Consider the following 26,842-nt stretch of genomic DNA (forward strand, 5'->3'; position numbering starts at 1 on the left):
ACTTCGTAGCCAGAGTAAGGACTTTGGCTTTTACTCTGAGTGGAAGGGGAGCCATAAGAGGGTCTTGAGCAGAGGAGGGACATGATCTGACTTACGGTTTCAGAGGTTCACTCTGGTGTGGACTGCAGGTGTGGGCAAGGCTGGAAGCAGGGAGACCACCCAGGAGGCTAGTGTAAGTCGTCCAGGTAACACACGAGAGTGGCTTGGACCTGGATGGTGGAGTGAAGGTGTGACAAGCGGCCTGAGCTTGGATATAGAGCCAACAGGAATTCCTGAGGAATTGTGTGTCGAGTATGACAAAGGGATGAGTCAGGGTGGCTTTGCAGTTTGTGAGAAGCTGTAGGAGGAGCACGTTTACGGAGGAAGATCAGGAGTTCAGTTTTGGGCATGTCGAATTTTAAATGCCATTAGACATCCGAATGGAGAGGTAGCATAGGGAGATAAACCTTAGGGGTCTGGAGTCGAAAGAGAGAGCAGTCTGGACTGGACATGTATGTTTAGGAGCCTTTGGCTAGATGGTCTTTAAAGCCAGCGCCTTGCATGAGATCCGAAGGAGGTGGGAGTGGACAGAGGAGAGAAGAGGGCCAGGCCTGAGCCCTGCACCCTCCTACGCAAGAGGTCAGGGAGGCGAGGCAGACAGGCAAGGAGGCAGGGGGGTGACCAGTGGGAGCCCAGCGTCCTGGAACCCGAGGCGGGGATGTGAAGAAGACTGAAGAGGGGGCGGAAGCCAGGCAGCTGCTGCAGGGGGCCCAGGACAGGGGGAGTGGGGATAGAGGAGACAGGTTGCCAGGCTCTGCCATCTGCAGAGAGAGAGGCCTGAAGGCAGTTCATGGTCGTAATCTCTGGGGGTGGCAGTGGGCTTTTGTTTTCCTGCTTTGTGCATTGCTGAACTGAGGGGTTTGGGGGTTGTTTTTGTTTTTGTTTTTTTAATTTATTTTTATTTATTTATTTTTGGCTGCACTGGGTCTTCGTTGCTGCACGCGGGCTTTCTCCAGTTGTGGAGAGCGGGGGTTGCTCAGCAGTTGTGGCGCACGGGCCTAGCTGCTCCGCAGCATGTGGGATCCTCCCGGGCCAGGGCTCGAACCCGTGTCCCCCGCACTGGCAGGCAGACTCCCAACCACTGCGCCACCAGGGAAGTCCCTTTGTTTTTGTTTTAATGGGTATATATTCCTTTTGAAAATGGGAGGGGAAAAAGCCAGAGGAGGTTGAATGTTTTTCTAAGTTCTAACCAATACCGTAGGTGTTCTCAAGAACGGCAGCATCTCCAGGTGACCCCCGGGGAAGTCCCACTCTGTAACTGGTGTTAGGTGGTTAGAGCACAGAAGCCTGTTCAGCAGATAAATGGAAAGACAGGACCCAATTTGCCCAAGGAAGGGCTTTGGAAGAAAAAAGGAAAGAGTGGGCTTCTGTGAGTAGGTGGTAGCTACGGGGCCAAGGCTGCAGGCAGCGGATAAAGAGCCACAGCTTCTGCCAACCAGCAGCATGTGTGACGCCCTAGGATAAATGAGGACAAGGGGCTGGACTGGCCACGTGCTGGGCGAGCTGTCATAATGTGGTTGAGGTGGAGCAGGGTATCGAGAGCACGACGTCTAATTTGGTTATCATGAGCCAGGCTCAGAGGGCCTTGTCATATGTGATAAAAGTGCTTCCGAGATTAGCTCAGGGAGGTGGACGTGATTCCTGGAATGGCTTTTAGCCATTCACAATATCGATAGAGTATAGGACAATAGTCTGTGACTTTAAAACTCTGGTAGACATGGAGGTATTCTATGCTGGGTAGCATATTCGATTATCTGATGGATCTGAGGTCTTTCTGCACTAACCCACAGAATGACAGTGGACTTTTTGTCAGCTTATTAGCACCTCAGCTAGTCCTACTCATAGAGGAGTCTCCCCTCTTTCCTTTAGACAAAACAGAATGGGTGATTAAAGTTCCTTCCAACTCCATAGTTCTATAATTCTATGAATAATAAAAGAAAAACTGCACCTGGCTGTGTTAGGATAGATGAGCGGTGTCCCTTAGGAGACAGAAGCATGGCACGGGTGTGAGGAACAAGGGCAGAAGAGCGTTCTGTGGGGTTGTGAGATGCTGTTCTGTGACCTCTGTAGAGAAAGAAGGCCCATACATCCTAACTGCTAAAGGGCTGCCTGCAATTAAATCACTGCAGAGGGAGCTCTGTCAGTGAATACAGGTATCCCAGAGAGCCAAACAGGCCTAGCCTGGGGGAGAGAAGTTTTTAGGGCTAAAAGCTGAGTGACTCGAAGAAAAACCAGGTGAAGTAGCTGCAGATATAAAAGTTAGAGTTGTGGCAGTTTCAGCAGACCGGCCATGTATCACCCTTAAAGAGCAGAGAAGGGGAGCCAGCTGAGGGTATAGGGTGAAGCAGCAACCCTCCTTCTAAAGTTGGGGACTGTGCAGAATAGTACAGTGGTTAAGCCACGGTCTCTGGGGCCAGTCTGCCTGGTGTCAAATCCTAGCTCTGCCATTTTTCTAGGTGTGCGACCTTAAGCATGTAAATTGGCCCTCTATGCCTCAGTTTTCTTACCTGTAAAATGGGGATGAGAGTACTTACCTCCTAGGACTATTATGAGGATTATACAAATCACTACATGTGAAGCTGTTAGAATGGTATACTTTGCATATGGCCCTCAAAACAGTGAGCTTATTATCAGTAATATTACTTCCTGCAATGTACTCTGAGTCCGGGGAGCAGTGAAGTGAAGACAGCTTTAGAAACCCAAGTCTCTAAGTGGTTTTAAACTTACCTGAGTAAACCGTGCTGGGCTAATCCTGGGTGAAACCAAGCTGGATGACCAAATGGGGCTGAAGAGGAGGTGTTCAGAGGGTGCAGGGGCAAAGGGCGGTGCCCCAGCTGTGGTGAGAGTGCCCAGAAGAAAGGCGCCTGCCTCTCCCTAGCTGGGCGATTGTCTGGGGTCTGCTTGGGAGAGGGGACCAAAAACTGACATAGGAGGCTCACTTTAAGAGGTTTCTTGGACTTCCCTGGTGGTCCAGCGGTTGGGACTCTGCACTCCCACTGCAGGGAGCACGGGTTTGATCCCTGCTCAGGGAACTAGGATCCCACATCGCAGCGTGGCCAACAACAACAAAAAAAAGAAGTTTCCTTCCTGAGACCTCTGAGCAAGGGAACCTCAGGCGTGTCCGTGCACAGGTGCTGTAGGGGCAGAATGGCCCCATCCTCTGGGCCATAGGCTGCTTCAAATGAGAGCTTCCAGCAGATCTGCACCAAGGCTCTTTCATGGTAGAGGGGGCCTCGGCGATTCTGGCCCTCAGCCTGGGCTGGCGTAATAGAATAATGGTGATAATGTTAGGTTGCATCTTATGAAATTATTTTTATAGGTCAAAACAATCAAGTATTGGCAATTTAATAAGGTTCAATCTAATAATAACTAATTCTTAGTACTTTTAATGTACCAGGCACTATCCTAAATGTCTCTCTGTGTTAATTCATTGCAACAGTCCCACAAGATAAGTTGTAATTACTACCCCCATTTCACAAATGGGGAAACTGAGTCACGGAGAGATTGACTAGGCCAAGATCACCCAGGGAGTAAGTGTAGAGACCTGGAATCTGTGCTCTGGGCATGGATTATGCTCTGATGCCTCTCCCTCAGGGCCTGGCCAGGCACTTCCTGGGGCACGTGAGCTCGGTTTACGTGGTACCTGCTCACGGGCAAGGTTCTTCCTCCCCCTCCCCCTCCTCCATTATTATGGAGGTAATAATTTCCTAGATACATTATTTTATGCAAGTCAGAGAGAACAGGCACTTGAGCAAATGCCTGGTCACCTGCAGCCTAAAACGTCGCCTCGGGAAAAGCAGCATCTTTGAGAGTCTAGGAGAGCATGGGACCCCACAGATGGCTCAGAAGTGATGTTGAGAAGCCCCGCGCAGGGAACTCTAAGACTAATAACCACAGTTCCTTTAAATACATAAAAAGGGAACTGGCAGAGGAGTTGTGGGACCAGCTGATGACTCTAAACCAGAGTAGCAGCTCATCTCAGAATCCTTTGCTTTCATCTTATGGAAGAAAACCTCGGAGAGATTCCCACTCTGAAAGTGACTTTTGTAGGAGATAGGTCAGAGTTATTAAATGAAATAGTGCTAAGTCCGTGGGATGTTCCAGGCCTAAATAACAAACTAAATGTAAATAAATCCCTTGAACCAGATGGCGTCCACCCACCACTTCTGCAGGAACTCAAGGGTAGGATTGTGAAACATTGCCCAAATGCAGGCCCCATCTTCACAGATATCCAGTAAATTGCCAGTTTGAATCCTGCCCAGAAGAAGGGTTCAGAGACAACGCTGGGACCTAAAGATCTTCCACCAAGAACAAGCTGGTGTGAGAAAGGGCATGATTCCTCAACATGTAAACAAAACAAACATTGGAGGGGGACTCGGCTTTCTCTGGTGGGGGAACTTGCTAAAAGTACTAGGTGCTTTGACACCAGGGAAGCCTATGAATACGTTTGACTGAAAAAGTTTGCATACAAGGACATGTTTTTGAAAGTTTTTATTGAAACCAAGGGAATTGTTTTGCTACCTCACTGATTATCAGAACAAGAGGGATTTGTTTCAAAATACTTATTTGACTAGGAAAGTATTTTTACACGTGTGAATACACTTAACGTTTGCAAAGAATGTTCCAGTATTGCTAGGTGATTCTGTATACAGTGTCATATTTAGTAGTATATATTTAATGTGACCTGTTAAGTTCTTTGCTGTTAATTATTACTCATCCTCTTTGGTTGTCCTTGGCCCTTATTACCGAGTAAAATTAATCAACTCTTCCGGATTTCCTTCAAACAGCCTCTTCTATGACTTCTTTTCTTTTCATTCCTTCTCCATCATGCCCCACTTTTCTTACTCCAGGCATGCAGCATATAGTATAGTGGTTATGAGCACAAGCTCTAGAACCAGATTGCCTGGGTTCCAATCCCAGCCTAGCACTACGCTCTGACCCCAGGCAACTTCCTTAACTTCTGTGCCTCAGTTTCCTCATCTGTAAGATGGAGGTAATAATATGTGCCTCATAGAGTTGATGTGAGGATTAAATGTGGTAGTAGAGTACGTGTGAAGAACCCCATCTGGTGAGTAGTAAGTGCTCAGTAAATGATAATTACCATTATGAAGACTATTATCTTTCATGGTCCCCCTCTTCCCCATCAATTCTTCCATCTGTTGGACATTCTCTAATGACTTTCCCCTGCATTTTTTTTCTTACCAAGGCCTCTTTGCTTGTTACCTACTACCCCTTCTCCTTTGGCCCCCTTGTCTAATTGTTGTCTTCCCCCCACCCCCTCACACATGGCTCAGATTCTTCCTCTGCAATATTCCGTTTCCTTTGGAATCTGTGGATTCTCAGAACGTACCTTTTTCAGCCATTTCGAGCTTTTCTTTTCTGGAAGCCGTTGCCCCCTTCTGTTAACGTGGAAACACTCTCTGCTGTTTGCCTCACAAGCTGTCTTCTCACAGCTGTAGTGTTTCACCTGACTGCATGTTATGCTTAGTGCTCCCATGAGCTGGGTTTGTAACAAATGTTGTTGTTCCCCACCCTAGCAGTGTCTCTTCTTTACCCCTTGATTAAAGCACCTGATTTGTGATTAACACCTTCTTTCCCCACACATGATAATTTGGTTTCTACTTCTTTATCCCTAATTTATCAATGCATGGGCAGGGTTCCCATTGTTACAGCATTGTGTGGGCGGTGCAGTTCCTAGGCATGGCCACCAGGTGGCAGAATGGTTCCTCCATCTAAGCCTCCCTGCCCTTGGGAGAGGTGGGAGGTTGACTTGGTCAGGGGAAGAAATATTTCAAGGCTTCTGGGAGGTTTTTAGCAAGACTAGAAGAATTGGAAATTACAGGTAGAGCTTCTCCTATCAAAGAATATTCTCTTCTAGAGAGGTCACCCCTTTGTTGGTTATTTTTGCTTGTCAATTATGCAAGTGTGTGTAACCATTATAGAAAAATTAGAAATATCAATAAGCAAAAAGAAAAAATAAAAAGTTACCTGAAATCTTACCACACAAAGGTGATATATCTCCTTCCAGACATTTTGCCATGCAAATCCATATGAATAAAAACATATTGTAGGGCTTCCCTGGTGGCGCAGTGGTTGAGAGTCTGCCTGCCAATGCAGGGGACACGGGTTCGGGCCCTGGTCTGGGAAGATCCCACGTGCCGCGGAGCAACTGGGCCCGTGAGCCACAATTACTGAGCCTGCGCGTCTGGAGCCTGTGCTCCGCAACAAGAGAGGCCGCGATAGTGAGAGGCCCGGGCATCTTCAATGAAGAGTGGTCCCCGCTCACCGCAACTGGAGAGGGCCCTCGCACAGAAACGAAGACCCAACACAACCAAAAAATAAATAAATAAATAAATATTTAAAAAAAAAACAAAACATATTGTATGTACGTAACTTAATGGAAACATTTTGTATACGTTGTTTTTGTAACCTCTTTTTATCACTGTACAAAATATAGTGGGTGTTCTATAATGTCAGAAAACATAAATCTATATGATTTTCCCCATTTTTGTATTTTTTTCACATTACATGAGTACATGCTTGTACAAAAATTGTGAAAACATTAAAATAATAACTTGAGTGCAGGGTTTTCCAATTTACAGATTTATCTTTTTTTTTTTTTGGCTGCGCCACACAGGCCCTCGGCAGTGAAAGTGGCAGTGAAAGCGTGGAGTCCTAACCACTGGACCACCAGGGAATTCCCTTGACTTATGGCTTTGAGTTCTGTTCTCAGGCTTGGAAATCTCAGGGACAGGAGTTACAATTAACTAAGTTTGTTGAATGAGAGTATTCAGTGCTGGTAGAGATCTAGGGAAATGAGCATTTTTCTGAGTGAGCTTTAAGTACCTTTAAAATGTTCATGCCCTTTGATACAGTAATTGCATTCCTAGGAATTTAGCCCAAGGAAATCATCTAAAATATGGCTTTTTGCACAAGGCTGTTCATTGTAATTTCATTATAGTGAAAACCCAGAAATGATTAAATGCTCAAAGCAGGAAGATGTAAATTATGGTACATCTGCATCATGGAAAATTCTTTGGCCGTTGAAAATGTCTAAAAGGAGTTTTTAATATTAGAGGAAATGCTTATGATAAATGCTAAACAGATTCAAAATTATTTTGAGAAAGTATTTCAACTGTGTAAAATGTGCAGAAGAACTAGAAGGAAATATGCCAGAATCTTTAAACGTGGCTTCCTCTTGATTATGAAGTTAAGGGTAATTTATTTTCTGAGTTTCTACTTTTTACAAAGTAAACAAAACTTTAAACTTCCAGAGAATGTGTATTACTCGAAAAAAAATTTTATAAGTAGGTAATATACAAAGACTTTATTGTAATAATTGAAAACAAGGGGACGTATGATGAGAAAAAGTGAAAGTCTCCCATCCCCAAAGGTAACCACTGTTAACAGTTTACCACCTAGCCTTCTAAAAATTTTATATACCTATGTACATATACAAACATATAGTTGTGTTTTTTCTTTTACCTCAGTGGGATCGTACTATGAGTATTTTTCTGCAACTTGCTTGTTCCTCCCCACCCCCGCCAAAATGTCTTTGATATCTTTGCACCTTGGCACATGTAGTCCTGCTTCATTTTACAGGTGATGCCTTGTACTTCATGATTTGGATAAGTGGTTTATCTAAGTGTCCCACACTGACAGACACTTCCCTCGTGTCCTTTTCCCCACTATTTGAAGCGATGATGCGGTGCAGACCCTTGTACAGGAGTGCGAATATTTCCTGAGGCGAGGTACATAGAAGTTGAGTTGCTGGATCAGAGACCATGTGCATTTCTGGTTTTTTGTTTTGTTTTGGTTTTGGTTTGTTTGTTTGTTTTGGCCGCACTGCCACAACTTGGCGGGATCTTAGTTCCCTGACCAGGGATCGAAACCGGCCCCCCGGCAGTGAAAGCTCCAAGTCCTAACCACTGGGCCAGCAGGGAGTTCCCTGCATTTCTGGTTTTGATAATGTGGCCTGTGTTTGTTAAGATGATATACACTTGTCTCTTGAAACCAAGACCAGAGAATAACAGTGGCGTAAAACAAGGTAGTTGTTTACTTCTCTTCAACTAACAGTCTGAGCGTAAGAGTCCAGGGCTAACAGGCTCACATGGCTCCAGAGTAGCAGGGACTCGGATTTCTGCTCTCATGTTGCTCTGCCATCTTCAACACATAGCTTTATTCTTACGGTCTGAGATGACCACTTCCACTCCTCCATTCATAGCCATTTTCTAGGAAGGAGAGAAGGGTAAGCTTAGGGCAGAACCCAGGAGTTACACTGTCTCCAAAATTGGCCAGAACTTAATCATGCTGGCCATACACAGCCTTGATGTGCTTAGGCAGCTTTGTGCCCCGCTAAATTTCTATTACTAAAGGAAGAAATTTTATAAAAGATATGCAGGACCTCTACACTGAAAACCACAAAGCATTGCTGGATGGTGCGAATCAGCCAAAGGCAGGGTTCTAGCATGTTGGTGGGCCCTTGATATTTTATATATATCTATTCGCATCTGTTTTTTCCATTTGGTGGTTTTCCTTTTTTTCTTACTGATTTGTAGGTACTCCTATTTTTATTGTGGATATTAACCTTTTGTCTTTTATAAGTGTTATATTTTCTTACAGTCAGTTTCTTATATTTCAACCTTGTTTTTGTGCCTCCACATATTGAGGTTTCAAAATTGTATCAAATCTGTCAGCCTCTTTTTGTCTCTGGGTTTTGTCTTGCTACTATTTCTTTAATAATCAGAAAAATAAGAAGAATATCCAGTTCAGAAAGAAGACAGAGAAAGAACACAGAGTAGCAGCAGAAGCATGGGTAGCTAAATTACAGAGATAACCTAAAGTCTCACATTCATTTTTAAAAAAATTTATTTAATTAATTTATTTATTATAAATTTATTTATTTTATTTATTTATTTTTGCCTGCGTTGGGTCTTCGTTGCTGCGCGCGGTCTGTCTCTAGTTGCGGCGAGTGGGGGCTACTCTTCGTTGCAGCAGGTGGGTTTTCCATTGCGGTGGCTTCTCTTGTTGGCAGAGCACGGGCTCTAGGCGCGCGGGCTTCAGTAGTTGTGGCACGTGGGCTCAGTAGTTGTGGCTTGCGGGCTCTAGAGTGCAGGCTCAGTAGCTGTGGCGCACGGGCTTAGTTGCTCTGCAGCATGTGGGATCTTCCCGGACCAGGGCTCAAACCCATGTCCCCTGCATTGGCAGGCGGATTCTTAACCACTGCGCCACCAGGGAAATCCTCACATTCATCTTTTACTCTAATATCCTCTTTAACAGGCTATCTCCATGGAGCTGTTTGAGGGACCTGGGCTTTGAAAACAATAAGATTTAGATAGGGAGAGGAGAAAAGAGGAGGTGTTCCAAGCGAAAGGAACAACCTAAATTAAACCCTGGAGGCACAGATAAATGTGGCTGAAGTGGACCTGGCTGGATGAGGCTCATATATTGGGAACAGTGGGAAATCAGCTGGACAGGTTGGTTGAGGAGAGTCTTTGGAGAACAGGGCAGAGGATAAATAAAGTGATTACAAGTGAACACTGGGATTCAGAGAAAGATGTCAAATGCAAAAGGGTACATAGCAACCTTATCAATAAAGGTTTTGTTTTGGTTTTTTTCCTTAAAGGAAACAAATTAAGTGTCTAATAAAAGGGAAAAAGAGAAACAGTTGAGTCAATTAGGGTATAGCCACATGCTAGAATACTGACATTGAGAATAATCATTTTTGAAGGCTGCATGGAAAAACACAAAAATTATAGTAAAAAAGGATGGTCAAAAAGCATGTAAAATCATAATTATGATTACAGCTATTTAAAGAAATATGCATGTGAAAAAAAGACTGAAAAGGAATACTTTGAAATTAAGAGAGGTATATTTGGATGATGAGTGATTATTTTTCTCTTTTAAAGATCCTTATTTATTGTTGTCATTCTCTATTTATAATATTATTAAAGAGGCAGGTGTTAGTGGATCAGAGACTCAGCAGAGGCTATTCAAGGCTTCCTGAAGGTGAACCCTAGTTCACCCAAGGGCTCTGTGCCGCCTGGGAGGAGGGAGACCAGACCCTTGGGATGCATGACCCAGGAGAAGGGGCTCCATTCCAGGGCCTGCCGGTCCCTTGGTCAGTGATAAAATGATGAAAGTCCTTTCTTGCATTCCAGGGTCTCCTCATGCTGCTACAAAACCTACCTACGATACACTGGGGCAACGAAGAGATTGGGCTGCTCCTCGCTGAGGCGTATAGACTCAAGTACATGTTTGCCGACGCCCCCAATCACTACCGCCGATAGGTGCTGTCTCCCCGCGGGGACCCAGACTGCCCCCATCTCTGATGGCAATCTGATCACTGTGGCCACTGTGCGAGCCGTGGACCCCGGCCAGGAACCACTCCTGCTGTAAAAAGCTCACATCCGCCGCCCAGGTCTTAACTTTTTGGTGTGCCTGTCCGCCACTCCATGTCTCCAGATGGCTCTCCTGGACCACTATCAGTATTCCATGATGTGTGGATGGGCCCAGCTCTGGGAGAGGACAGAAAAGGAGGTACAGGGTTGTCCGCCCCTTTAAAAGAAACTGGACAGAAGAAGGGGAAGGCTCAGGGTCTCAAGTCACATTGCCCTACTGGACTGGCTGTCTCTTGCCTCCCAGCTCCAACTGATACTGTTGCTTTTTCGTGACATAGTTTGATTTGCTCACAGGTCAAAAACGCCTTATGTTTTCAAAAGACTCCTGGCCCCTCCCCTCTACCCCCAATTCCTAGCCTTTCTCCTTCTGCCCAAGTCTGAGCCAGTGAGGGGCAGCTTTTTAAGACCATTGTTCTCAGATGGAGGAAGCACTGGATGCTTATAACTCTGGGAAGAGGCCTACACCCAAGGGCTGGGAATATCATTTTTCCTTTTCTCACCAGACATCTGTATGTGTGCCTGCGTCTGTGTGTGTATGTGGGTATACACACCCATCAGCATTTAGTTACACGTCTGAATGTCTGTGTCCAGATTATCCCCATTGCAACCAGCTGGGAAGGGCCCCAGTGACCACATACACAAGCATCCCTTGAGAAGGATCAGGGCAGGGGAGGGAGAAGGGGCTTTTTACCTCTCCAGACCCTTTTTCCATGATGACCCACTCCAAGATATTATGTGTAAATTGTGTTATTATGTATATGGGTAAAGATGTATAAATATATGTCTTCTTTGTAGCAGATATGATTTTATATTTATAATGTGCATCAACATGTGAAAGCAATCTAGGTCACTAGCACAAATGAAGTTGCCAGGCAGGTGGCTTCAGCACCTCCAGGTTGGTTTCTGGGTGCCCTCCTGTGAGGGAAGTGAATGGGAGTCTGCTAGAGTGAGCACAGCCAAGCAGATGGAGCTGCTTTGAAGACCGGGTGGCAGCCAACCCAAGCATCAGTGTCTCAGAGTTTTTCTCTCCCCGCCCCCCCCGCCCCTCAATCCCTGCCCCAGTCCTTTGTGGAGCATCTGCCGTGCTCCTTACACGTCTTCAGCGGTCAGAGCTCCCCACCCTTCACCCCTAGCAGCCTCCCAGAGAGAGGACTACAGAGGCAGAAGCCCTTCTGCATGTTTCAGCCCCCGCCTTTCCCCTGGAAGCTGGGGAGGGCTTTTGTTTTTACATTTTTAAGTCAGCATTGTATTCAAGACAGAAGCTGTGACTGACTGTCAGTGCCAAGGAGAGGGGTTCCTGTGTGTCCCTGGGGTTTTGGGCTCTTCCCAGAGAGAGGTGTTCGGTGTCCCCCACTGTAACCATCGCACCCCACACAGCTCATGAGATGTGTGACCTGTGTTGGATGTTGGGTGTTTGGTAGTGAAGAGGTGGCAGGCAGCCGGCACCCTCGTGGAAAGCCAGGCAGTTTTCCCCTGTGGGTAAGGCCCTGAGTCTGCCAGTGAAGCCCATCACACTGGCATGTTACATTTCTCATCGGGAGCTGTTTCTCAGGCATTCTTTCTAGCCCTTTCCTTTTCCCCTTCAGTGTGCCTCAATAGTCTCCTTCACAGAGTGAGAGGGCTGTGATCCTCCCTCGATGGACTAACTAAAGAAAGACACTTGTGTTCCCAAGTGGTGGTTTTATTTTTTTAGTTTTTATGTTTGTATGGGAAATTGTGGATAAAGTGAAAGAATTGTAAATAAACAGTGTATTTCCTCCTCCACTGCTGATTTTTCTGCCATGGATTTGTGTAACCTGGAACCTAACGTCTCCTTTTCTCAGGTTCTTCGTGCTGACGCCAGTAAGTACGGGGGAGAAGCCTTCTGTAGGGCAGGCAGGGGACCAACAGAAGATAAGGCAGCCTCGGAGGATGCGGCAAACACTCGCCGAGCACCTCCTCTGTGCAGGACACTGTGGAAACTACAACAATGAGTAACGTGGTCCCTCCTAGCTGACGTTTATAGGGCGCCTTGCTGTGCGCCAAGCACTGTGAAAAACACTTGAGGATTATTTAATTTATCCAAAAAGGAGTATATAATGTAATGGAGGTTAGAAAATGGACTAGAATTTCAGTGCTGTATGAAAGCCTAGAGATATCTAGCTCAACAACCCTCACTGTTCACAGAGGAAAACCCAACCCAAGGCCAAGGAAGGGACCATCGGAATGAGAACTAGAGGACAGGTCTTCCAGCTTACCTGCACTATGTTTTTCCCACCAAATCATGCAGAACTCAAATGTTTTCCAAGACTGGCCCTCCATTTAGGGTTTTCATTAAGGTTTTGGTTTTGGGGTTGTTGGTTGTTTTTGTTTGTTTGTATTTTGTTTTGTTTTGTTGGTTGGTTGGTTTTTCTCTTGGTAACCTTACTGTGAAACGTCTCAAGGAAGGCAGTTGACTGCACTTTTCTTCTACAAAGAATAGGTTGGAATGGTGGTTTCTCCACCCAGAACGTCTTCCTGGGAATCCCTGGAGAGTGTTTCTTGGTTTCAGTCATTAGGAGCTATATTAGGATTAGATTCAGCTACATGTAACACAAACCAAAAATAACAGCAGGGTTTACACAACATGGGAATTTACTTCTCCCTACCATGAAAGTCCAGAAGTAGGCAACCCAGGGCTGGTGTGCTGAGTCTGTTTCACAAAGTCTTTAGGAACCTGGACTCCTCCAGGTCTTCATGGTCAAGGTGGCAGCTAGCACTCCAGCTACTACATCCACTTTCCAAGCAACAAGATGGATTAAAGAAAGGAGACAAAAAAGAGTGCAGGAAGTGTGTGAGCAGTGTTCTATAGAAGGTTCCTGAAGGCTGCTCCATAATATCTCCTCTTACAACTCACAGGCTAGGACTTAGTCCCATGGTAGGTCACACCTAGTTGCAAGGGAGGTTGGGGGATTAGTCTATTCCAGGCCACCATTTGCCTGGCTCAGAATCAGGATTCTATACCATGGAGGAAGGGGAGAACAGATACTAGGATTCAGGTAGCAATCTGTACAATAAGAACTTAAAGAAAATAAGTTGAAAATGGAGACCAGACTTTCCCATAAGCATATGGGGGTGGGGGGTAGATCTGACTGAAATTCAAGTGATTGTTCACGATTAACCTTAGAATTTAACCTTTTTCATAAAACATGGACAGTTGGGACTTCCCGGGTGGCACAGTGGTTAAGAATCCGCCTGCCAATGCAGGGGACACGGGTTCGAGCCCTGGTCCGGGAAGATCCCACGTGCCGCAGAGCAGCTAAGCCCATGGGCCACGACTACTGAGCCTGTGCTCCTAGAGCTCGTGCTCTGCAACAGGAGAAGCCACAGCAATGAGAAGCCCATGCACCGCAACGAAGAGTAGCCCCCGCTCGCCGCAACTAGAGAAAGCCCGTGCGCAGCAATGAAGACCTAATACAGCCAATAAATTAATTAATTAATTAAAATTAACAAAATGAAACAAAACATGGACAGTATTTCTACTTGGTGTTATTTGGACCAAGACCATTAATTGTTCCTGAGGCTGGTAGAGAAAATAACTGACCTGGACTAGCCTTCATTCAAAAATTCTGTTTTTCATTTATGTAGGAAGTTAATCATTTTCTGAAATATGTTTGATCATGATTAGGAAATTGGTGAAAACTTGCAAACTAATCCTGGCATACTTTGACCTGTAGTTTATCTATTCTCTCTGCTATCAAAACCTCTACGGTTCTACTTAAGTAGGCCTTACCTCTGTTTTTATTCGTCTGTGAGGGGACAGTGGCACAGATTCTTCGAATAGTGACCTCATTTGCTCCTAGAGGCATGAATCTCATTTTGAGCTTTTGGCTTGTCTTGGATTGGACTTTCCATGTCAAACAGCTTTGTAAAGCTTCAAGGATTGGAGTCAGAACCTAAGGCCCAGTAACTGAGCTCTTCATACCTCTCCTCAGGACTTCCAATATTCCCTTACCAGTTGGAGACAGTTTTGATTTATTAGACTCACGATGGAAAAGATGAGATTCACAGAGGATCAGAGAACATAAAGCACATTGTACAAGACCTGACTCTTTGGAGCCTGTGCCAGCTTGCCAGGATAGCCACAGCTACAGCCGATCAGAGCATCCCCTTACTTTGGCAAAGGCTGAATTAGAATTATTGGAAGCAAGGAGAATCCCTGTTGAGTTTGATTCAGCAGGTGGTTTGTGAACTGTGGCTTCTGGATGATGAATGTGAAAGTCCCTGCTTGAACTGATAGCTGAGGTGGGGAGTCTGGGAGCCAGACTCTGGGGACTCACTGCTTTTGCTGTTGGGATACCAAGCTTGTCTCTGTAGTGACCCAAACACACCTGTCCTACCCCACCCAGCTATCCGAGAGAGGAAAACCCAGACCTTCTCTTCAAGCCACTGGTCTCTAAAATTTTTCTCCATCCCTTTAACCTATGTCTTTATATTTAATGTGGGATTCTTAGAGACAGGATATCGTTGGGTCTTATTCTCCAATCCAGTCTGATAATCTCTCTTTTTTTTTAAATTTTTTTTAATTTTTGCATTTAGACCATTTACAGGGAATTCCCTGGCGGTCCAGTGGTTAGTATTCTGCACTTCCACTGCAGGGGGCACAGGTTCCATCCCTGGTTGGGGAACTAAGGTCCTGCATGCCACACGGTGCAGCCAAAAAAATGAAAACTAAAAATAAAAAAATAGACTTTTTACGAATGATATGGATGTGGTTGGATTTAGGTCTACCATTTTATTTGTTTTCTGTTCCTGTCTGTCCCCTTTCCTGCCACTTTTTGGATTATTTGAATATTTTTTAGTATTTCATTTTAATATATCTACTGACTTTTGGTTATATCTCTATACTTTTTAAGAGGTTGCTCTCAGGATTATAATATACATATCTAACTACTTACAGTTAATATTTTATCACTTCAAGTAAAATGTAGATGCCTCACAACTATATAGATCCTTTTACTCTCCCCCTTTTATGTTATACTGTAGGAGTTGTGTAAATTATGTCAAGATACATTGAAAACCTTACCAGATACTGTTATAATTTTTGCTCTCAATAGTTATACATAATTGAAAGAACTTAAGAGGAGATACTTACCATTTATGTTCTTCCTTGATTCCTTAAGTTCCAAGTTTCTCTCTGCTATTATTTCCCTTCAGCCTGAAAAACTTCCTTGAGCACTTCTCTTAGAGCAAGTATGCTAATTAATTCTCTTAGTTTTCCTTCATCTGAGAATTGTCTTTATTTTGCCTTCATTCCTGAATTTATTCTCTCTGGATATAGTTATTTTCTTTCAGCACTTTAAAGATGTCCCACTGTCTTCTTGCTTCCACAGTTTCTAATGAGAAACCCACAGCCATTGAAATCATTGTTCTATATCTAATTAATCATTTTTATCAGACTGCTTTTTTAAAAAAATTGTAACAAAATGTACATGTACATAATATAAAATTTGCCATCTTGAGCATTTTTGGAAGGGTGACCTGGCAGTCTAGTGGTTAGGACTTGGTGCTTTCACTGCCAGGGCCCAGGTTCAATCCCTGGTCAGGGAACTAAGATCCTGCAAGCTGCAAATTTTTTATATAAAATTTGCCATCTTAATCGTTTTTAAGAGTACAGTTCAGTAGTGTTAAGTACATTCACATTGTTGTACAGCCATCACCACCATCCATCTCGAGAACTCTTTTCATCTTGCAAAACTGAAATTCCGTACCCATTAATAGCTCCCTATTTTCCCCTCCTCCCAGCCCCTATTAACGACCATTCTCTTATAGTTTCTGTCTCTATGAATTTGCCGCTCTAGGTGCCTCATATAAGTGGAATCACACAGTATTTGTCTTTTTGTGACTGGCTTATTTCTCTTAGCATAATGTCCTCAAGGTTCATCTATGTTGTAGCATATGTCAGACTTTCTTTTTTAAGGCTAAGTAGTCCATTGTATGTATATACCATATTTTGTTTTCCCATTCATCTGTCAGTTGGCTTGCTTCCATTTTTTGGCTATCGTGAACATTCTGCTATGAGCATGAGTATATAAATATCTCTCTGAGACCCTGCTTGCAGTTCTTTGGGGTATATACCCAGAAGTGGAATTGCCAGATCATATGGTAATTCTATTTTTAATTTTCTGAGGAACCACCATATTGTTTCTCAGAGTGCTTTTAAGATTTTTTTTCTTTTTCTTTGGGTTTATGTGTCTGAGTGTAGGTTGTTTTGTTTCTTTGGTTTTTGGAAGGTTGGTTTGTTTTGGCATTTATCCTGTTTGGGGTTCACTGAATTTCTTGAATCTGTAATTTTATGTCTTTCACCAAAATTGAGAATCTTTCAGCTATGTCTTCAAATTTGTTTTTTTTCCTGCACCAATCTCTTACTCCTCCTGTGGGACTCTGATTATAGGAATGTTGGACCCACAGTCTCTAAGACTCTTGTTCATTTGTTTGTTTAATCTTTTTTTCTCCTTTCCGTTCTTCAGATCTATCTTCATCTATCTTCAAGTTCATTGACTCCTTTTCTGTCATCTCCATTCTGCTATTAAACCCATACAGTGAATTTTAATTTCAGATATTGTGGTTTTCAGTTCTAACATTTCCTAAGTCTTCTATGTTGAGCAATTTTGGATTGTATCCTGGACGTTTTGAATACTGTGTGTGAGACTCTGGGTCTTATTGAAATCCAGCTCTCTTCCTGTTGTTTTGTTTTGTTTTGTTTTGTTTTAGCCACGCTGCATGGCTTGCAGGATCTTAGTTCCCTGATCAAGGATTGAACCCAGGCCCTCGGCAGTGAAAGCATAGAGTCCTAACCACTGGACTGCCAGGGAATTCCCTCCTGTTTTTATAAGTAAAGTTTTGTTGGAACACAGCCCTGCCTGTTTGTTTGCATATTGTCTATGGCTGCTTTGGCATTACAACAGCAGAGTTGAATAGTTGTGATAGACTGTATGGCCCACAAAGCCCAAACTATGTAATATCTGTTCCCTTATGGAAAAAGTTTGCTGACCCCTGCTGTGGAGAACATTGATTTTGTTTTGTTTTATCAGGCAATCCAGGTAGGTTCAAACTGCAGGTTCTGTCTCATCTTCTATGAGCTGTAGTTCTGATGTCATTTCAGTTTTTCAGAGGCTTTGCTATGCTGCTTAGGGTTTGTTTTGACTATGTAAAACTTGTGCTAGTTCATGCACAGAATTAGGGGATTCCCTTTCTAGCTGGCTCCTCTCTGGGATTCTCCCTATACCCTCTGGTTCACCAGGGCTCCATTTCCTAGTCAATTAACCAGAATGACAGTGTTTCTCTTGAAATTTTAGCTGCCTATACTGCTGCCACCACTGCCCCACAATTGAGGGCTGCCCTTGGGACAGGTCTGGGAGAGAGAGAAAACATTTTTAATGAGAATTCTGACTTGGAAGAACCCTTTTCCCAAGTCCTCTTGTCAGAGAGATGGGGTTTGTGACATAGTAAGAAATATATATTTGGTCTCTGTCTCCAGTTCCTGACACAGAGCTCCTAAAACCCTTGTAATTTTTTGAGGGATAGGGGTGTTAGGAGTATCTTTTTTTCTAGCATTTGGTCTTTGCCCCCCCACCCCCCAGTTTCTGACACAGATCTCCTAAATCCCTTGGAATTTCCTGAGTGGTAGGAGCACCTTTTGTTCTAATGAGGTGACTCTTGGTGGGCTCCTGGGTGGCTTCAGGATGGGGGCGCTGGTCATCAGAAAGACCAAGCCATGATTAGAAGCTTTGAATTTTCAGCCCCACCTCCCATCCTCTGGGGAGGGGAGGAAGGTTGGGGATTGAATTAATAATCAATTATGCCTACATGATGAAGCCTTCATAAAAAACCCTTACCAAAGAGGTTCAGAGAGATTCCAGCTGGTGAACACATCCATGTGCCTGGAGGGTGGTGCTCCCCAACTTCACAGGGACCCTTCCAGACCTCCCCTGATGTACCTCTTCATCTTCCTTTATAATAAACCGGTAAACGTAAGTAAGTGTTTCCTTGAGTTCTGTGAGCTGATATCGCAAATTATCGAGCCTGAGGAAGAGGTAGGTTATGGGAACCCCCAATTTGTAGCTAGTTGGTCAGAATATAGGTGATAACTTGGGACTTGTGACTGGCATCTGAAACGGGCAATCTTGTGGGACTGAGCCCTTAACCTTTTTTTTTTTTTAAATAAATTTTATTTATTTTTGGCTGCGTTGGGTCTTCATTGCTGTGCACAGGGCTTTCTCTAGTTTTGGCGATCGGCGGCTACTCTTCGTTGCGGTGCACCGGCTTCTCATTGCGGTGGCTTCTCTTGTTGCAGAGCACAGGCTCTAGGCGCGTGGGCTTCAGTAGTTGCGGAACGCGGGCTGAGTTGCTCGGAGGCATGTGGGATCTTCCTGGACCAGGGCTCGAATCCGCGTCCCCTGCATTAGCAGGCAGATTCTTAACCACTGCGTCACCAGGGAAGCCTGCCCTTAACCTTTGAGGTCTGCACTAACTCCAGGTAGTTAACGTCAGAATTGAGCTGTAGGACACACAGTTGGTGTCTGAAGAGTTAAGAGAATTGGTTGGTGTGGAAAAAACCCACACACTTTTGGTGTCAGAAGTGGAGTTGTGAGTAGAGTAGAAGAAACAAGAGTTGTTTTCTTTTAGGTTTCTCTCAGTTTTTGCTGACTTTGCTACTGTGAAGCTCCCCACTGGGGCCTACTCTCCGGTCAAAGCTGAGAGGAAAAAAAGGAAAAAAACTGAGAAACTTACCCAATACAGATAGCTTCTCCAAGCTCCCTAATTTACCTGCTTGTTTACTTTGCAGAGTTCTCAGGTAGTTGTATTTTGTCGAGAATATTTAGTTGTAACTGTTGGCAGAGAGACTGCAATGGGCTTATTTCATCTTGTCCAGAACCAAAAACCCTTCAAACGTTTTGATCACAACCTACAGAATAAAAACACATTTTACACTGAGACCCAGTACAGACACACACACTAATATGAGCAACGTTTCACAAACAGTGCCCACCCTCCCTATGCGTGATGGCCTCTGACCTGTTCTATTGTATTCCATTTTTCAAAAATGCTGGTCAAGACTCATTACCGTTAACCTGAGTTTGAAAAACACAGCTCCAAACATTATTATGGAAATGAGAGAGAGAAGGCTTGTACTAGCTGTAATAAATGTAAGCACATTTCAACAAGTCCTGGATAATAAATACTAAAGCTGATAGTGCAATAAATTTATGAGTCAAAAAAATGTGATGGAAATTGCATTATTACCTTGGATTGTAGAACTCAAGGTTCTCCAAATGAGAAATAGCCCCACTCTCTCCCCTTTCCCCAACCCTGGATGAAAGTGAATTGAGTTAGGGATCTTTGTGATTTTTGTAGTCCCAAAGTAGCCAATTCAGAGTGATACGATTCAACTGTAAGTCACCCCAAGCCTGATTTTATATTAGGTGCTTGATACCATGTATTACTTGCAAAATAAACAGTCTGAAGCCAACTCTGCAATGAGAGGAAAACAAGGCAGTAATTATTGATACCTGATTCCCACTGCCTTCTTTCCCTCCCTCTTGCCTACCTCCTCACCTCGCACCCCCTTTAATAAAATCAGATGGGTAGTAAACATTTGAACCGGATACTGATCCTTGGCAAGTTAAAGGATATAGATGCTTAAAGAAACAGCCAGGGCCCCAACAAAAAAGGAAGAAGGTAGTTTCCTACAGTACTAATTTCAAGTACCTCCAAATCATCCACCTTAATTACTAATTACAGATACTCCAGAATATAATAAATTCGATGACTTATAAGTACTTCCAAAATATAATAAACTTAATTAAAAGTATCAGAAATATCTTACGACTCTATACTTGAAACCCTATGTTTACATAAAATAGCACTTAATAAACAAGCTGTTCAAAGCAGTTGGTCCCTTTTTTCCTCCTCACCTACTTCCTGTTTTCTAAAACAGTTCTCTTTCAGAAATAAAAGACATCTTTCCTTGATTCTTTCAGCATAGAGTCTTCCATTTTGGAGATGGGCAGAGGAGAGAAGGTGGGAGGATAAATGAGTAAGAACAAAAGGTAGAATGAATAAGAATGTGGAGCCGTCAGCCCCAACTCTCGACCTCTGACCCCCACCCCCAGACACAAAGGCTGGATCACCCCTTCTGGGATTTTACCTCCCTTCAGTTACCCTGAATTCCTCCCAGTCTAAGAGACCCATCTGTGCACTCACTGCCCACCCCACCCCCAATTGTAGCAGTCTATTGAAAAATTGGCCTGTGATCTCAAGGTTAGAGAGTACTTAAGGAGAAACACAGGACCTCACCTGAGATGCTACATCAAGACCCCTTTCTTCTCTGCTCTATCTTTCAAAAAAACACTGAAAAAGTCCCACCTCACCTTTACTGTACCTCACAAAGAGGAACCATGCTTCAAATCAATTGGCAGAGATGTGCCCCCAGATTGAATCAACCCTTGCTCACAGAGGGAGCTCTCTCGTTTAGATATTTTAAAAACCCATCTTGCTTGGAGACGGGTAATAATAGAGTTTAAAATTGATTGAAGGGATTTCTACTTCATAACTTCATCAATTTAAAGAGAAGAAAACATCTTGTTTTCATGCCTGGACAAGGGAGCATAGAAGAGGCATAGGGAGATAGAGTTTATACCTGCAGGAGGTGGCTTCTGCAGAAGCTGACACTCCATTCTTCAACAGTAGCTAGCAATTATTGGGTACTTACTAGGTACCAAGCATAACTATCTTACAGGAATTAACCAAATCAATTTTCACAACAATCCTATAAGTTAAATGCTATCCTTATCATTACCCTTATCTTATAAATGGAGAAACAGGCTTGGAGAGGTCAAGTAATTTGCTCATGATCTCATATCTCATAAGTAGCAGAGCTGAGATTTGAACCCAAGCAACTTAGCTCCAACTCCACACACCTCACTACCATGGTGCAGTAGCCTCTGGTTTACCACTGAATTGAGTAAGGGCTGGTCCCACAAAAACCACAGAGTGAGCAAAATGTGATCAGTTGTACTCCATCCCTTTATGCCACCTCTATTCCAGGGAGATAAAAAGAAAGGAAATGGGAGAGAGGGAAAGGGAAATCTTTGTCATGATCATCATTTTAATTCATTAACTTCAATTCTAAAGTCTGCAGAGACAGCTATCTACCAAAATCCATGCTCCCCTTTCCATAGTATACAACTGTTTCTGGGAATTGGCTGATTAACCAGGGACTACATTTCCCAAACTTCCTTGGATCTAGGTGGTGTCATGTGACTAGTTCTCTCCAATGAAATATATATCACTTTTGAGACAAGACAGTTAAGAAGCAGGTGTGCCTTCTCCATTCTCTCCTCCCCTGTTTTGCTTTCTGGATGCAGAGGACTCCAAGCCCTGGGGAACAGAGAAGCCACAGAATGATAGTAGTGGAGTTCCTGAGTGACTTAATGGAATGCTGTCCACCAACCAGGAACACTGCTCTGAATAATTATGTGAGTAAGAAATAAACTTCTACTGTGTTAAGCCACTGAAATTTGGTGTTTGTATGTTACAGCAGCTAGCATTACCCTAACTAGTATATAAAGCAGACAACCAACAACTCTCCAAGGGTCCGCCCCCATACACCCTTCCTGTTCCAGTTCTTAATCACTGTGTAACAAACCATCCCCAAACTAAATGGCTTAACATAACCATTGTATTATGCTCACAAACTCTATGGGTAAGGAACTCAAATGGGGCACAGCAGGAATGGTTTAGATCAACTCCACCATGTCTGGGGCCTCAGCAGAATGACTCAAAGAATGGTATCCTCTAGGGGTACCTTCATTCATATGTCTGCCATGTTATTTGGGACCTCAGACTATTGGCCAGAACATGTACATGTGGCTTCTTCATGTGACCTCTCCACTTTGTCATGGTTGACTGGGCTCTAAGAACATCCCAAAAAAGCCACGTGGAAGCTGTATCACCTTTTATGGCATAGCATCACTTCTGCTGGAGTCATATACCCACCCAGATTCAAGGGAAGGAAATACAGATGTCGTCTTGCAATGTGAGGAATGTCAGTGTCACACTGTGAGAGCATGTGGCATGGGCGATCTTGTTGCAATCATCTTGGAAAACGATCTGCTGCACTTTCCCCATATTTTTCTTCTCCTTTTCCCTTTCTTCTTCCTGCCCTGTGCTTCCTTTTCTGCTTGCCATTTTCCTTTCCCATTCCCCAAGCCTCTCCTTTGCCAACTCTAACATTCCTCGGCTCTGTTCAATTAACATTAATTGGGCATATGTAATGAGACAGGTGTTAGGTCTACAGATATAGATAACAACCTACTTCCTTTTCTGCATCCTGCTCTTTCTTGCGCCTCCATTTTTCCCTCTTGAGATGGGTATAAGGCAAAATTTCTCAACCTTACCACTACTGACATTTGGGACTGGATAATTCTCGCTGTGGGGGCTGTCTTGTGATTTGTAGGATGTTTTGCAACATCCCTGGCTTTTACTCACTAAATGCCAGTAGCATCCCTGTCCCTGTCATGACAATCAAAAATGTCTCCAAATGTCATTGCCAAATGTCCTCTGGGGCTCAAAAATCACCCCCGGTTGGGAATCACTGTTATAAGGGAAGATATAGGGGAGGTGGAGTTAATAAAATCCCCAAATCTTAGAAGGCAGTAACTCCAAACTGTTTTCATCATGCACTCTTGGCGTCAAAATAAAGTCTGAGCATACAGCCTGATATATGAATATTTATTTATTCATAAAAAGTCTATACATATTCTATATGTTCTTTTATGTAAGTAAAAAATATTCACAAAACTGGACATTTTTAAAAGAACAGGATAAAATCCTAATTAGACATCCTGATATATTCTTTCCACAAGCAAATGGGCCATCTTGTTCACTCCCTGGGATATGGCCATTCCACCTTAGAGACCACTGCCAGACAGTAATGAATGCAACTTTGGGGCTGGAAAGATCCGGTCTCCAGCCCTGGCTTCAGTTCTCTGTGCTGCCATTTACTATAGAGTTTCATTCATTCATTCAATAAAAATGCCAGGAATGCAATGGAAAACAAGACATAACCCTCAAGAAGCTCATGGTAATGAGACCTTGGGCAGCCCAGTAGTCTCAGGTTCCTCACAGGTAAATGGATGCAGGATGGTGTGAGAATCAAGTAAGATAATATATGAAAATTTTGTAATAGGTACTAAAAAGTGGTACCTACTAATTCATTGCAGGGCTATTTGTGATCGAGAAAGACTGAAAAGAACACAACCATATATCAATAAGGGACTGGTTCAATAAACAATGGTACATCAGCACAATGGAGTAATATACATCTGAAAAGAAGAAGGAGGACTATATGTTTATACTGCTATGGAGTGATGTCCATGATATATTGTTAAATAAAACAAGCAAGGTGCAGGCTTGGGGGAGGGTTGAATAGGTAAAGAATGGGGGTTTTGTTCAGGGTGATGAAACTATTCTCTGTGATACTGTGCATGACACTATGCATTTGCCAAAACCCATAGAACTTTACAGTCAAAAGAATGAACCTTAATGTATATAATTAAAAAAAAATCATTTAGGAAGTCAGGGGATTTCAGATAGAATGCAGATGGTGGCAAAAGAATATAACTGTATGAAACAACCTCTTTGAAGGGGGTGGGGAAAAAGGGTGCTGACCTAAGTAAGTCTGGAAATGAGTTAAGTCTATATGACTAAAGGCAAAAGACCTGTGTATAAGTTGTGTACTCTAACTGATAAAGTTGTTGTCCATGGGTGTATGGGTTAACAATTCTATAACCACTATACATGTATACTGGAAATAATGATTAAGTAAATGGATGGCAGATGGTGGGAGCCAGGTTTCTCACTTTTGGAGTGGTGGAAGGTCACAGGTAAGCAGGAATGATCCAGCGATAATGCATTAGAGTTTTAAGACATCAGTATGCACATGTTTAATTTACAGGTGGAGATATATATGTATGTTTATGTATATATGTATGTTTATGTATATATACACGTTATTACATACAGACATACAATATACATGCATGCATACCTACATAAATATTCATTGATGTATGGATATAAAGGGGTTAGTATTCACACATGTATTCACTGCTCTGCCTATTGAGAGAACCAGTAACATCCCAGTAGCGATGAGCACACCCAGTGGCTAGCTCTTGGTTTCTAATACCATTTTCCAATAAAAGGAACCAGGGCTCCTTGGAGAAATGGCTCATACCAGGTCTAGAAAGTAAGGAAGTGCTCAGTAAAACACAATGATGGGAGTATGCCAAAGGGACAATGTAGCCAATTGAAAGAGCTCTCAACAGCCAACGTAGGAACAATTTGAGTAACAAAATAAAGTGGTATTGGATTATAGCACAAAGTATAAAATAATCACCCATAAGTTCATAGTGATGTAATAAATGACTTGGTAAATAAATGGGGAAGAAGAGACAAATTTCCCATGCAGAAGAATTCCAAATAATTTCTGTGGTTACCATGCCCTTAAGGAAGTGCAGCGTAACTCTCAACTCATGTGTGTGTTGTGCAGTGACTTCCTTCCAAAGAGCACAGTATGGAAAAGGGGGGAAAGAGTAACTTTATAGTAGAGAAACTTGACAAACACCACCTCAGCCAGGTGATCAAGATTAACATCAATAGTGATAATTCACATTGATAGCATGCACCCTTAATGTGATACGAGAATGGCACTCTACCTCTGTGGTCTTCCTCCCCAAAACCTATAACCCCAGTCTAATCATGAGAAAAATATCAGCCAAATTCCAGTTGAGAAGTATTCTACAAAATACCTGGCTAGTATTCCTCAAAACTGTCAAAGTCATCAAAAACAAGGAAAGTTCAAGGAACTGTCACAGCCAGGAAGAGCCTAAGGAGACATGCCAACTAAATGGCCTTAGGTGCACTTGCGGTTCCTGGGACAGAACACTAAGGTAGGGTGGAGGCATAGCAGACACTCATCCAAAGCTTAGGGAAGCATCTCCATGAGTGCAGGTACAGCTCCCACCAATTTTCCTGACGCAGAGGCTGAAATTCTTGATCTGACAATGCCACACAGACAAAATGTTCCAGGCTGGGATTGCAAACATGGTTAGGAAACAGACCTGAATTGGCAGCCTCCTCCACTATTTAACTTGTTATTTTGGGAAGATTACTAAACCTCTCTGTGCCTCTTTTCTCATCAACCCTAAAGTAGAAATTATAATTGTAACCACCATCATTATATTGTTTGTGAGAAGCAAATAGGATAAAGTATGTAGGGTGCTTGGCCTAGTACTTGGCATTTAGCCATTTACTACTGCACTTTGTATGATTCATTTAGTATATATATTTTCTGCCAACAGAATTAGAGAAAATTGTTAACCACGTATTGGAAAATTGAAAAGACAAAAGGGGGCATTGAGTTATTAACAGAGGTAGTTGCTACAGGGAACAGCTACCAGACTATACTGCAGAATCAAAGGAAAGAGTCTGAGGTTTTTTGTTTGTTTTTTTAATTAACAGCTTTATTGAGGATAATTCACACACCATAAAATTCATCCATTGGTGGATACAGAAGATGTGGTATATATATGCAATGGAATATTAGCCATAAAAAAGAATGAAATAATGCCATTTGCAGCAACATGGATGCAACTAGAGATTATCCTAAGTGAAGTAAGTCAGAAAGACAAAGACAAATACCATATGATATCACTTACATGTGGGATCTAAAAAATAACACGAATGAACTTGTTTATAAAACAGAAACAGACTCACAGACTTAGAAAACAAACTTATGGTTACCAAAGGGGAAGTGGGGGAGAGGGATAAATTAGGAGTTTGGGATTCACATATACACACTACTATGTATAAAATAAACAACACCGTCCTACAGTATAGCCCTGGGAACTATATTTAATATCCTGTGATAAACCATAATGGAAAAGTATATTAAAAAGAACATATAGGGACTTCCCTGGTGGTCCAGTGGTTAAGACAGTGCTCCCAATGTAGGTGGTCCAAGTTGGATCCCTGGTCAGGGAACTAGATCCTGCATGTGGTAACGAAGATCCCGCATGTGGCAACGAAGATCCTGCATGCCGCAACTAAAACCGGGCGCAAATAATTAAATAAGTCAACAAATATTTTTAAAAAAAGAATATATATATGTATAACTGAGTCACTTTGCTCGAGAGCAGAAATTAACACAACATTGTAAATCAACTATATGTCAATAAAATTAAAAAAAATTCATCCATTGGAAGTGTATGCTTCAAGGACTTTTTAGTAAATTTATACAGTTGTGCAATCATCACCACAATCTAGTTTCATTTTCACTTATTTATTTATTTTTTAAAAAATATTTTATTTATTTATTTATT

General features: G+C 43.0%; 1 protein-coding gene and 1 long non-coding RNA gene across 4 annotated transcripts in view; both read left to right on the plus strand.

Moving 5' to 3' along the window:
* TBC1D22B (TBC1 domain family member 22B) overlaps positions 1-12,203 on the plus strand; it is a 70,245-nt gene extending 58,042 nt beyond the window's left edge. For 2 of the 3 annotated variants that reach the window (XM_082347843.1, XM_082347841.1), the window contains one exon: positions 10,200-12,203. In XM_082347843.1, the coding sequence (XP_082203969.1) occupies positions 10,200-10,273 (74 nt within the window). In that variant the 3' untranslated portion in view covers positions 10,274-12,203. Of the gene's footprint in view, positions 1-4,185; positions 6,104-10,199 lie in introns of those variants that run through there. The other variant, XM_082347842.1, reaches the window with a different exon arrangement.
* The window catches only part of LOC309608274, a 244,302-nt gene that overhangs the window by 141,488 nt on the left and 75,972 nt on the right, over positions 1-26,842 (plus strand). The window lies entirely within an intron of this gene.

The sequence above is a fragment of the Balaenoptera borealis genome (assembly GCF_965194805.1).
Source record: "Balaenoptera borealis genome assembly, chromosome: 12".
Taxonomy (NCBI): Eukaryota; Metazoa; Chordata; class Mammalia; order Artiodactyla; family Balaenopteridae; genus Balaenoptera; species Balaenoptera borealis.